Source organism: Cynara cardunculus (genome assembly GCF_001531365.2).
Source record: "Cynara cardunculus var. scolymus isolate 2C chromosome LG 2, CcrdV1, whole genome shotgun sequence".
Taxonomy (NCBI): domain Eukaryota; kingdom Viridiplantae; phylum Streptophyta; class Magnoliopsida; order Asterales; family Asteraceae; genus Cynara; species Cynara cardunculus.
In genome coordinates this window covers 9,130,911-9,144,504 of record NC_037529.1, presented here as the reverse complement: position 1 = coordinate 9,144,504, position 13,594 = coordinate 9,130,911, and the positions used below count along the sequence as shown (strand labels likewise).

At 30.8% G+C, this 13,594-nt stretch overlaps 2 protein-coding genes across 2 annotated transcripts in view; one reads left to right on the top strand and one right to left on the bottom strand.

Moving 5' to 3' along the window:
* LOC112506829 (glutaredoxin-C4) overlaps positions 1 to 1,414 on the bottom strand; it is a 4,991-nt gene extending 3,577 nt beyond the window's left edge. The window contains exons 1-2 of the mRNA XM_025111120.1: positions 1,150 to 1,414; positions 493 to 566 (exon numbers count right to left, since the gene is read on the bottom strand). Of these exons, the coding sequence (XP_024966888.1) occupies positions 493 to 566; positions 1,150 to 1,301 (226 nt within the window). The 5' untranslated portion in view covers positions 1,302 to 1,414. The remainder of the gene's footprint in view (positions 1 to 492; positions 567 to 1,149) is intronic.
* Positions 1,415 to 4,569: 3,155 nt separating this feature from the next.
* Positions 4,570 to 5,451, top strand: LOC112507193 (transmembrane protein 230). The gene is made up of 2 exons (XM_025111644.1): positions 4,570 to 4,951; positions 5,051 to 5,451. Exons 1-2 carry the CDS (start codon positions 4,756 to 4,758, stop codon positions 5,170 to 5,172), a joined length of 318 nt encoding a protein of 105 aa, XP_024967412.1. The 5' UTR covers positions 4,570 to 4,755; the 3' UTR covers positions 5,173 to 5,451.
* The last annotated feature ends 8,143 nt before the right edge of the window (positions 5,452 to 13,594 follow it).

The window sequence follows — 13,594 nt, the reverse complement described above, 5'->3', positions numbered from 1 at the left end:
GGGGAGGAAGATATTCCTTCAGATGTAGAAGGTCAAAAGCATGTAATACAGCATACAGGCTTTCCAAGCAAAGGTAGCATATAGGGTATACAAGGAGTGTTCAGCAATCATTATGTGTTTTGTCCAAGCACATAGAATTTTATATTGAGGGAACTATTTATGTATCCTTTAGTTCTTTTAGTAATTTACGGGCAGTGGTAGCTATTGTGAGTTAGTCACTTTGTATAGATAGCGATGTACTAATTCTTTTCATTTAATACGAAAATTCTTTAAAACTCTGTTCTCCTTGTTCTCTTGGTCTTACAAGCCTAGAATATATCCCACACCTCACGGAATAATTCAAGGCATTCAGTCTTTATAATCAGTTATGCAATTAGTATCACCTAAAGTATCACAATGTAGAATCTTATTAAAAAAGCCTAATTATTAAGCATATGACAGTAGCATATACTCTGTAAGGATGTAAATATAAGAACCATACAAACTACCTACCTCTCTCATCCAGCTCAATGACATAAGGCTTCTTATTCAACTCCTTGAATACACCTTTAGCCCTTTTACAGTACCTATTGAACACCAACACCAACAAATGCCCAAAACAAAATTAAATAAAAGTAAACCATTTCAAATATTTGTAGTAGAAATGAATGACCGGAAATGGTTTCGTTTTTAATAGACCGCCAATATACATAAAGATGATCACCATATCATCTAAAATCACCCAAATTCTCAGAAGTTCATGAAATTTCAACAATTAAAATTAAAAAAAGAAAAACCATCACACTAATTAGCTAGCATGTGGAGTAATGATCTCTATAAGAAACTTGTACTGCGTCCCCTCTTTTTCAAATGAACGTATATTGTGCTGAGATAGCAGATTAATACAGATTACTGAAATATGTAAAAGAAAAGGTCCGACTGAATAAAATTATTCCGATGAAAGTGGTTGGTCAAAGTACGGCTATGAACCTTTAACTAGCAAATGACTGATACAAAATTACCAACAGAAGAGGGCGTTTGATATTTTCAGAAACTAGTTGCTACTTAGAAAATTAGCAGTGGTTGTCTGAAAATCCGGTACGGAACTATCAGGATTTGGGAACCAATTAGTGAGAAACGATCAGATTAAGGGATATGAAAGATACATACGGGCAGTAAGATTTGGAGAAGATGACAATGGAGTGAGAAGAAACGGTCTTCTTGACAAAATCGACGGATGATGCTTCGGCATCACACATAACGATGGCGGTGATCATCAACAGGATGATGAAAATGGAAGATACGGCGGCGGATCTGGCCATTTTTCGGCACTGATCTTGCGGCGATTTGGATGTCGTTGGTTCAACTTTGGACGTCAAAACCAGATCTGCAAAAATGGACCGACTTCCACTTAATTTACGGACAACCCCTCCCCTCCACCAAAAAAGAAAGAGGGGTGACATATGAAAATATCAAAAATAAATGAGTAAACTACGATTTTGGTCCCTTGGTTTACATTTTATTTTGAAAAGCGAGGTTGGATTTCGGTGAAAATGAAAGTTATAGTGAGAAGAATAAGAGAGAATCTCCACTCTTAGATCAATTATAATTGAAGAACAACAATAATGAAATGCATCAAGATACACCGGATCAATTCTCGTGAGAAGTGCAATTCATGGGATGAAATGAGATTAAAAGTAATCAAGCGTCCATACATCTTCTTACGCTTCTAACTTTAATTTCTATTCTCATACGATCCTTCGTCTTGTAAAGTGTCTCTTACAGTAACACTGTTAAAATATATACGTTAAATTATGGCACTTTGTTCTTTATACACATTTTATTTATCATTTTTTTTGTAATTTTTGCCTTTTATCCACCTATAATTATACTTAATAGGGAACAAAATAGTGGTTTACTCGAAACAACGTATTTTAATAAAAACTGATTAATTCAAATGAGAAATCCTAAATTTTAAGTGACCATTAGTTTAAATTTTCTATTTTTAGTTATTTTTTTCACTAAGAGGTTGTTTGTTTACCTCTTAATAGTTTCATTAAAAGGCAACCTCTAAATCGTTAAGAAATAATTCTTGTTTGGCAAAAAAAAAATGTCTTTTAATGGTTCTAAAACCCTCTAAATAATTTTGTATTATGGATCTCTTTTAACCATTTAGCACCCTAATTTCATTGTAAACAATTATCAAACAATTATATTTCATTTTGCATTATATAATGAGAGCATCTTAATCATTTTGACCATTTAACCATTATGCACCAAATCATTCAGCAACTGCCAAACAGCCCCTAATTACGATAACTATGAAAAAACTCAAATATCCAAATTTATCTCCTATTTTTTTTTATGTATTTTTGGATATTGATAATTATTGATTTTTCATCCAACTTTTCATTTTGAATTCATTGGCGATTTTACAATCTACAAATCAAATTAACTCATTTGCCGAAAACTCATACGTGAACACAAAATCGATGTTCTTCAGTTGTTTGAAATGTAATCAAAAGCAAAAGATCCCAAAAACCATTGTCATACGGTAATAGTTAGGTGTATATTAGTTGATATGTGAATATGTTAATCCTAACATATATTCACATGCGAATCCTAGCATAACTTGTACATTAATCGATTTAAAACTTATAACTGGTATTCTAAATCAATTTAAGATTCATATGTGAATATGCGAATCATAATATAGATTCACATGTAAAGATAATTATAACTTGTACGTAAATCCATTTATAACTTAGCATTCTTGTTTGCTCATCATTACTTGGTGTTTTTGTAGTTTGGCTAACTTAGTCCGAGAACTAAGGTCGCACACGAGCTTGTGAAGACAACTCTGTGACAGTAAGCTATAATAACTTGTAATATTAACTTATAAAATGTTTACATCAATAACCGTTATTTGATGATTAGTAAATTGCTTTTAAAAGTTATTTCCGGTCATTATAATATGGTAAAGATAAAGCATTTACAACGTAACACTACACGTATACAACTTATGTTCCTATTTGAACTCATTAAAACTAATGGGTCATTTATCAAACAATTACTCGGTAAGTATTTATCGGGTCACTTACCTTATCGGATAAAACATGACAATTATCTAGAATTATACTTGGTAAGAGGGACGGCAAGTTACTGAGAGTCTTATCGGTAAGTGAGAGTGACGACTTTTACCCGGTTAGCGATTATCGGATAAATTATTGTACACGTGCTATTTTGATGGACCAAAATTTTACCCGGTAATGTAAGTGACAATGTTGACTCTTACTGATAAGTGCGTACCGGGTAAGCATTCAAGTAAATGGCTCCTAACTGATAACAAACTGAAAAAAAAATTTAAAATTGTGAGTTTAAATTATTGGTTTTAAACTCAGATGTAACATGTTATATTACGTAGGTGTTAGATACATGGGTTCGTGTATTGATTACTCGGATTAAATCTTGGATCATAAACACTTTTTAAATACAATATTTCGATCCTTCGTGACCAAGGTTACATAAATTTTGTATTGAAAAAAATCTAAAATATCACTCTCATTCTTATGCAAAAACTCGAGTATACCATAAAAGATTGTCCTAACCCGTCTATTTATTAAATGATACATTAATTACCCTTTGTAGGCAATTGTTATAGTGGTTACAAAAAAATTACAGCTACAAGCATAATCAACAGAATACTGCACCAATTGAAGACATCAACTGATGTTGCTGTTGATGAGCAACAACTAATGTGCAACAGCTGATGATGATCAGTAGCAACTGACATTGATGATAAACAGCTGATGGTAAAAATTTAAATGTTATTAGTATAAATGATCAAATCCATAACAAAAGTGAAACCACAATGATCATACATATAATTGTGTTGTTTGGGGGACCCATCCAAAACTTCATAAAACTATAAGGACTAAATTTGTAATTTACTCTGTTATCTATACTATATTATAAAACATTTGATAAAAACTTTTAAAAACCGTTTTTTATGTGTAAAGTACTGTTTATTAATGCATATTACTCAAAACTCAAGATTGCAAGTAGATTGTGCGTAAGTACAACTTATTAAAGCTGCATATTTGAATTTGTGTAACTAACTGCAGATAAACATAATCAAATACATGATAAATATATCATTTTAAATATAAAAAATCTAAAATATAATTAGGATAATCATTGAGTTTTAACATAATACTTAATTATTATTTTTATAAAATATTATTTTATTAAACCAAAAATAAATTATTTTATTATTAAACTTAAATTAAATTATAATAAAAAWAAATTAAGGAAGTTACATAAAAAAAAATAAAAATTTTAAATAATTGATTTGATATTAACATTGATATATTTTTTTTTTCAAATTTTTATGATATTTTCAAATTTATATTTTATTCAAAAATAAAATTATTATTATTTTTTAAAAATATATTATCATATTATAACATCGACAGAGATAAATAATAAAATAAAACATTAAAATCAAGATTTGTCTTATATATCACGCAAGTTTATATTAAAAAAAGATATTTATTTATTTATTTGTCTATTTTTCGAAAGGATGGTAGTATTCGTCAAATCTAATTAAAGCACACCGTTTTAGCACGCAAACTTTCGTTGCCTTTTCTCGTGCTCTACCCCTAAACCAGACGAAACCCCCAAATTTGAACGCCACTCGCCTTCCTCCATCCACCACGATCAACCTGCACTACCACCTCAAACCCTAACAAATTTCACCATTAATCATCAATTTCCATGGCATACGTAGACCATGCTTTTTCTATATCAGATGAAGACATCATGATGGACTCTGATTCTGTTTACACCTCCCACAACCGACCTCCGATCAAGGAGATCGCTCTCGCTGTCTCTCTTCTTGTCTTCGGCATCGTCGGTATCGTCTCCGGCATTTTCATGGCCATCAATCGTGTCGGTGGAGACACAGGCCACGGTAACTCTCACTACCGTCTCTATGTGTACCCCTGGAAATATAATTTATCATGCTACTCTTTGTAATTTTTTATTTTTTCGTGTTTTATGATATTGTCAGGATTGTTTTTTGCGATATTGGGGGGGATCTTGTTCATACCAGGGTTTTACTATACACGGATTGCTTATTACGCTTACAAGGGCTACAAAGGTTTTTCTTTCTCCAATATACCACCTGTTTAGGGTTCGAATCATCTTGTACACCTTTTTAATTTCAGTATGTACATTTTTGTCTCTCTTGTTTTTGTACTTGTAGTTGATGGTTTTTCTTGCTATATGAAATAAGAACACGATTGTAATGGAAACTATAGAGTTCCTTTATAGGAATAGTAAATGTGAAATTTGTTGATGTATTTGGTGATAGCAACTAAAATTCTCAGCTGCCATTGCTGTGAAACTGGTATTGAGAACAAATAAAAGAACTTCTGTTGCATGCTATTCCAGATGCATCAAAGGTTATCAGTTTTTGTGGGTTTTGCATCTACTTGTGTAATCCGGGTTTTTGTAAACGTGTTGCTCCTTAACTCTGTCTAGGTTACTTGGACTTGATTTCTATGTAATTTGAGAAGCCTAGTAGTAGTATCTCTTTCCAATGTCATTACAATTTACACCAGGAAATGTAGTTGTTCACCTGCTGGCCCCTGTTGAAGGAGTGGGGTTATCAATAACATAGTATTGGCATCTTGATGCTAGCTTCATGATGCATGGGAAATCAGCTGGAAAACGGCTTATGAAGGAGGAATGACTTGTTATAAAGTATCTTATACATCTTGTACACGGTAGGCTTTGACATTTATGTGATCTCGCGTTATTTATAAGCTACAGCTGTGAGCATAAACGATTCCATTTCACCTGATGTATTTGGCTGTTAGAAGGTGGAGCACAATGTTAACTCAGCTTCTCACTGCAATAAATCAAAACCGAGCATCTTTTAAGGTCTATGCCAAGTCAATTAATATGAAGTGTGCATGACGAAGTGCAGATCTCTTCTTAAGACAGTCCTGCCATTACTGGTGGGAGCTTCTTCATTTCAATAGGTGTCACAAAGGGTTTACGATGTAACAGGTGATCAGTTGTTACTTGGTCACTATCCGAATGGTGACTGTGTAGTCGACATCTGCTCTGGTAGGTTGATAATCTTAAGTTTTCTTGTGGTTTACTTAACTGTCAATTTTTTATGGGGTATTTCGTACTTAAGGATTTCTGCTTTTTCCAGAATTCTTTTTGAAGTTAAGGACGATTTAACTGACTGCCTGGTTTGTGCTGTTTCCTTTCGTTATTATGCTAGTTACCAGCGTTAGTTTCTTATAATCAATGTACGATGCCAAATAAGAACCAATAAGTTATATCAATTCGCCACATCCTCACTTCTCACACAGTTTCTATACTCGAATACTCGATCTTAACTTTAGTCAAACTGGAAGTTGAAAATGGACAAGGAAAAAACAGTTCGCTATTGAAGGTCAAAATATTGTCACTGCACGAGCATTAGATCATTGCAAGTGATGCCAAATCAGAGACTGCAAGCTATCAGTTAAAAATACAAGGCTGGACAGGAACTACCTTATTCTTGAAGTATAGAAGTATGCTTTGTCCATTGGAGCATCAAATGGTCTTACATAATCCTTGAAACATTTATCATTACAGGAGATCCTTTTTCATGAAAAGTTCTGTTACTTCTATATGCTCATGTTTTATTTGTAATAGTTAAGAACATTCTAGGATGTCATGAAGTACAGCTCTGAACGTGATTCTAGGATGCCATGAAGTACAGCTCTGAACATGTATGGTTCATATTTCTTCATGATAGATATATTCAAGATTTCAAGTAGAGAAGAATGTCTAAAGTCACTTCCTTGCTTTAATTTTGAACTAGATTGGTCTGATAATAATCAGGGTCTTGGGACTGGAGGAGAATTGCCCGTGGTCAGGCATTAGAAAATGATAAGGTGGGTGGTAGTCATGGACTCGTTAAGACAAGTGAAGAAATATTAATATGCTCAGACTTTTTGCAATTTAGGATTCTAGGCACTAGCTCTCGTATCTTGATGTGTGAAGAATCAAGGCAGACTTGTCTAACAATGGTACACAAGCCTGGTGCTTGACTACCTTGCACTAAATCATCTGTGCAGAAATCCTCATATCCCAAACAGTATTCTGTAGTCACTTATGATGGATCACTTCAAAAAATTTGGGAGAGTCCAGAACTTTTAAAAGGTTAACCAGAATGCCAGAGTTATCTCGACTGTAAAACTAATTGCACCTAAAAACCTACATGACCAAATCCAAACTGCTAGTCTGCTACTAGGTTCCAATTGCTGATTTTATGCTTTCCCTTCATCCTTGCACAAGTAGCATACCTCATAAGTATTGCAATAGCCTGAAGCCTTGGCTCCTTACAAGGTGTGAAGCCTGTCATATGTCTCACAAAGGTCTAAAGCCTTGAGAGTTCCATCATCTCTTGTGAAGCTTACACAATTCTTTCCCTTCATCCTTGCACAAGTAGCATACCTCATAAGTATTGCTACTAGGTTCCAATTGCTGATTTTATGCTTTCCCTTCATCTTTGCTTGATGATGGTTTATAATTTAACATGCACATGTCACGTGATGCTTCTAGGAACATTGTTAATACCTTACTTTTATGAGGCATGGCTGCATATAACATGATATTTGTTTTGGTGGGTTCTAATATTGTTATCTGAACATAGCATCTGACTTGTTCCATTCTGCTATCTGTTTTCTTCTAATTTTTCAGTTGAGTTTAAACATTCATCTTAATTCTTGTTTTCTCTTGGTCTCACTTCCTTGCTTGATTGACAGTCTTACCTTCCTTTCCATTCGAAGAGTGAGGTTTAATTAGAAAGGCAAAAAGGCTGAGAACGTAAGAGGTAAACGATTCATATGTAAATCATTGGTACAAAGGTAAGTAAACGGACGTGGGTTCATTAATGCATCTTAACATGTGAACAATTAGTAAAAAGGTAAAGTACACGAACTTGGGTCACACATGATGGATTTTCTTTCAGGTTTACCAATAGTTCACATATGAATCTCTTTTTTTTGTCTTATTTGAACCTTCCCTTGGTTAATTAACACACGGAAAGCATCTCCAATAAATTCTTTGAAATGGAGAATAGGATTTCTGATAATCTATTTCTGATAATCTATTTTAGAGAGAATCTATTGAAGTTGGTCTAAATGTGTGCAACCATGTTATACATATGGTTGCATGTTATATAACATTTATTGTACTTCTGTTTCTTACAATAATTCTATATAAATTTTTGTATAAACCAGATGGCGTTGTTATGTGTATAGCTACGTAGTCACTGCATTTGAGCCTTAATGGCCACAAGTGGATTTTTATTCCTTTTTGGATTTGAACCTGGGACCTTCTGTTACTTTTGACCTTTAGAGTCAAGCTCAAACCAATCAAGCATTACCCTTGTGGTTAACTTCAAATAATTTTATACATAATAGATAATTTAACATATATAGAATGTAAATACACGAATGTACGCGTTCATACGATATAGCAAAATTTTGAATAGCAACCACCCAAGAGGGTTCTATATCCATTTTTAGCAGATCGTACGTTATTGAACATAAATTTTACTATTATTATACGTGATGATTTGGCAAATAATCATTGCGTGCACGATTTTGTAATTGTAGCTACCGTATGTCGTTTCTATAACCATCAAATCAAACGTTAATGGGTATGATTAAATTTAGAAAGAAAAAAAAAGACATGACTTTGAATATTATTTACATATGTAAATCTATGTTGGTTCATGTCGTGATTTGCATCTAAGATGGGTGTTGAGGATTCACATTCAATGTTCTTTTGATTTATCCGATCTAATCCAATTATTTATTAGATGTTGATTGTTACAACTGAACAAATCTAATCAAATTAATTAACAAATTTGATAGTTTTTATCGATTAAAATATTATTATTGAATATTTATTAGATTGGATTAGACTATCTAATATTTTGATCAAAAAGATTAAGTAGATTTAAGAAAAATTTGTATATTCTTACAATCCAACCAATTGTCTATTATACATTTTACTTATAAAACATTACTCATAACAAGAAGAGTGATGTCTGATTGGTTTGAGTTTGACTCCAAAGATCAACAGTATCAGGAGGTTTCAGGTTTAAATCCAAGGAGGAATAAAATTCTCCTTGTGGTCATGGAAGTTCAAATGCGATGATTCCGGGCTATTTGCAAAGCAAGTGGTCTCCCTGGGATTAGTCGGCTCGCATAGTGGGTTGGATATCCAGTTTAATAAAAAAAACATTACTCGTAAATAAAGATCCATATAAATTTAACATAATTGGTTTAGATGTACATTAAAATACGTGTGTATTATATCCAGGGAGAACCACAAAAGAATGAGAACCGGAAAACTTATCAAAAACCGTTGTATATGGTAATTGGATTGATCGATTCCATCCAACAAGCAACCAATTTAATTCTAATTAATTTGGATATTAAAGTCTTGGATCCGATCCTAAATGAATATGCAATTTTCGTCGATCAATTGTAATCGAAACAAATGACTTCTGGTACCATTTTAATATCTAAAGGTGGCTCCGACTCTCCCTCGGCAAATAATATGTTTACCTGCGAAATTCAAACCCTATGTCCGTTCTTTGACTCCGTCCAACAACTTCATGTTCAAGAAAAGAGTTTCGAAGTGTTTTCTTGTGAGCTGAAACCAAAACACGACAATTTCTTTTCTTTTACATATTTATTTTTTATTTTTATCTCTACTATATTATAAAGCATTTGACAAAAACTCTTAAAACTCATTCTTTATGCAGGAAATATTGTTTATTAATGCATATTATTTAAAATTTAAGATTACAAGTATATTGTGCATAAGTAAAAACTTGTTAAAGCTCTATTTTTGAAATCGTATAACTAACTGCAAATAAACATAATCAAATACAAGATAAATATCTATAACATATAAATATAAAAAATTTAAAATATAATTAAGATAATTATTGAGTTCTAACATAATCATTATCTTTATAAAAATTATACTGTTAAACCAAAAATAAATTAATTTGCTATTAGACCTAAATGAAATTAAAATAAAAAATTGAATTAAAAACTTGCACAAAAATGAGAACTTTTAAATAGTTAATTTAATATTAAAATCTAGATAATTTTTCAAAATTTCATGATATCTTAAAAAAAATTATTCAAAAGTAAAAATATTATCTTTCTCAAAACCACATAAACCGTATTATGTCAACATAGACAAAAAATAAAAACAAAACATTAAAATGAAGATGTATTTCGCTGCATTGTACAAATACCCATCTAATAAAAACTCAGTAAATAAAATATAAAGAATTGTTAGACAATAAAGTAAAAAAATGGAAAAGTGAAGAGAAAGGGATTAGGGTTACGTTAAGTTTGTAATCAAACCCTACTTTATATATATATATATTGTATTAAAAAGAACGTTTAGTTGGGTTTGAACACATTTATGTACTTTATTTGTTCATAACTAAAATATCTTCGTAATCATCATTTAACGACACTTTAATTAATGATCGTAAGATTAAAACATTTTAATTAATATAAAGTAAAACACCGGTTCGCGTTTATCTTCAATTATTTATGGGTTCACAAATAAAAGTTCGAGTAAGCTATAAATTAATTTAAATATTTAACTTCTTCGTTTCTTATGGTTAACCGGTTTAAAAGGTAACAAGTTACCCGTTACTATAATGGGTAGATTTTTTAAAGTGTGATTTCTTAATAAAAAATAATTTGAAAGTACATTGTTGTAATAAAGAAAAACAAAAGTAGAATGCTATAATAAAGAAAATTTATGAAAGTAGGTTGCTACTTCATGCATTTAATCTTTTTTTATTCTTATAAAATGTAAAATTACAAGATGCCCATTATGGTTTACAAAAATGTTAAAAGATTCCATTAAACGAGAGTTTTTTTTTTTTTTTCCCATCTTTTTGTCGGTTTTTTTATCTTTTACCCAATCAAAATCTATACGAACCAAAATCATAAAATTGATTTTGATTGGGGTAAAGACAAAAAAGTCGAATTATTTGATAAAACTTTTGACATTTGTTAAAAAAATAACAAAATCTGTACGTTTTTACAAACCACGATGATATTTTTTAAGTTCAAAAACTGTAATAACAAAAAAAAATTATTTCCTTTATAAAGCATGGGGCAAAATTTATAGTTTACTCCACAAGTGTAGTGTCTGATTGGTTTAAGTTTGACTCCAAAGATCAAAAGTACCAGGAGGTTCCATAATCAAATATAATGAGGAATAAAAATCCCCTTGTGGCTACGGATGTTCAAATGTGGTGACTTCTGACTATCTGCAAAACAGGCGGTCCTTCTGAAATTAATCAGCTCATATAGCAAGTTGAATATCAGGTTAATAATTTTTTTTTATAGTTTAGTGTGAAAGTTTTATTAAATATAAAGAATTAAAGAATGAATGGATTAAATGGATAAAAAGGAGATAAAAAAAAGCATCATCGACTTTAATCGGCACTCATCGATGCACATCATTGAGTTGTCCATAACGATTAAAAAAAAGCAACAAAAAGAAGTCGCATGAAAAGAAGAGCAGAATAAAGTTTCAAAATGAGTCCACTTCAATTTATTTTATTATTTTAAATTAAATTAATATACGAATTTAATATTTTGTTTTTCTTTATAAATAGAAAAAAAAAAGTTTTTAAGTTAAATGGCCATTTTATTAATTTAAATTAATCTGCTAACCATTTGTTTTCGGGATTGACTCAAATGTCACTATTTCCGCAATATCACAGACGTTGCAAAATACAGAAAATTCAACACAAATATGTAAATTGCGACGGCAAGATATGCATTTGTGATGGTTTGGTCAGCATTTACGACTGCCTGCGACAGGTTATGTCTACAATTGTAACAGTAAACTAGTTGAATTTGATTTTTTTTTTGGTCTTTTAATTAGGTCTGTAACATCAGTGACATTTAGATCAATTCAAGATGAAATGGTTAAAAGACTAATTTAAACGAGGAAAATGATCATTTAAATTAATTTTAAAAAGAAATCATACCAAGAATTTTGGAGATTTGTATATGAAATATTAATAAATTATGTTTATCAATAAACAAATAATTTGCAAAATAAATATTTCTGAAAATTCAGAGCGTATTTATTTAAATATTTTAAATTTAAGTTTTTTTTTTCATTTTTTAAAAGAAAAAATAGATTAAAAAAATATTAAAATAACTATTTTCCCAAATTAGTTTTATCTATTAGTTATTTTCTCTTTAAATTTACCAAAATAACCATAGATCTGCAAAATCCATGTCCGTAGTATCAAACCCAGCTAAACGACAAAAACATTTATATTTGTTTTCCTTATCCCGAAAAAAAATTACATTTCTCAGTCAGTCCATTGAAAAAAATTACATTTTCATCTAGATCCACAGAGAAAAAAATTAAAATTACGTATCAAGGGCTATTTTGGTAAATCTTATAAAAAATGGCTAAAAAGTGAAACCAACATATAAAAATAAGTATTTAAATTAATTTCCTAAATAAATATAAATGATATATATATTTTAGTTTATAAAAGAAAATAATGTTTTGGAAATTTTCAAAGAAGTTAAAAAGGATAAAGAATTGATAGCCATTGACGTCTAACGCGGATCCATTGACTTCTTCATCCCATCACACTTTTCTTTTTCTTTAGAATAATAATAAAATGACTTTATTTCTAAGTAATCATGTTTCTAAATTATAAATTTAATTCTCGAATGAAGTTTAATTATTCGTTATTATTGTATGTGATTAAGTTTCGGTGAGAACGAAAGTTAAATGTAAGAAGCATAAGAAAAGATTTTCACCCTTGGATGCACATTGATATAATAAGATGCATCAAATCAATTCTCGTAAGAAGCGTAATTCATGGGTGGACAAGAGACTAAAAGTGATCAAGAGTTTGGATCTCTTCTTATGTTTCTTACATTAACTCTTCTTCTCACATGATCATTTGTGTTGGTGTATTTAGAGTGGACTATCTTTTGAAAACCCATTAGATTGTGATAACCGTGAGTTGTGCATTATGTGTTATTTTATATAATCTTTTTTCATCAAAGACTAAGATTTAAAATATTGGTTAACATATATTTGTTTCATAATGTGTTTATTTTACATATACTCGGTTCACAATGTGGACCTTTTTGGCTTGTTTATGTAAGAAAAAAAATACACTTAAAAGAACTTCATATTACACACTCATTCGCCTATGTCTATATAATGATTTACTTATGTTATTGAATGAATTTTGTATATTGACTTGTCTTATATGTATTATTAGACTTGTTATTTAATAACATAAAATGACAACGTAACATGATTGTGGATCTCGTTTTTTCTTAGAAGAGTCTAAAGGGTTATTTTCTATATGTTTAATAGGTTTAATAGTCTAACTGACTTATTCACAAGTCATAAACGATTGTTCTTTTTCGAATTATTTATTAACACAATGGGTCAATTAGTTAGCCACTAAAATGAGGTTATTCCATACGCCAAGAATTTCCCACCA

Excerpts from the sequence above, each read along its gene's own strand:
- LOC112507193 (XM_025111644.1), top strand. The coding sequence starts at position 4,756 with ATGGCATACGTAGACCATGCTTTTTCTATATCAGATGAAGACATCATG. Across the intron at positions 4,952-5,050 it reads CGGTGGAGACACAGGCCACG|GATTGTTTTTTGCGATATTG; the intron begins GTAACTCTCACT and ends TGATATTGTCAG.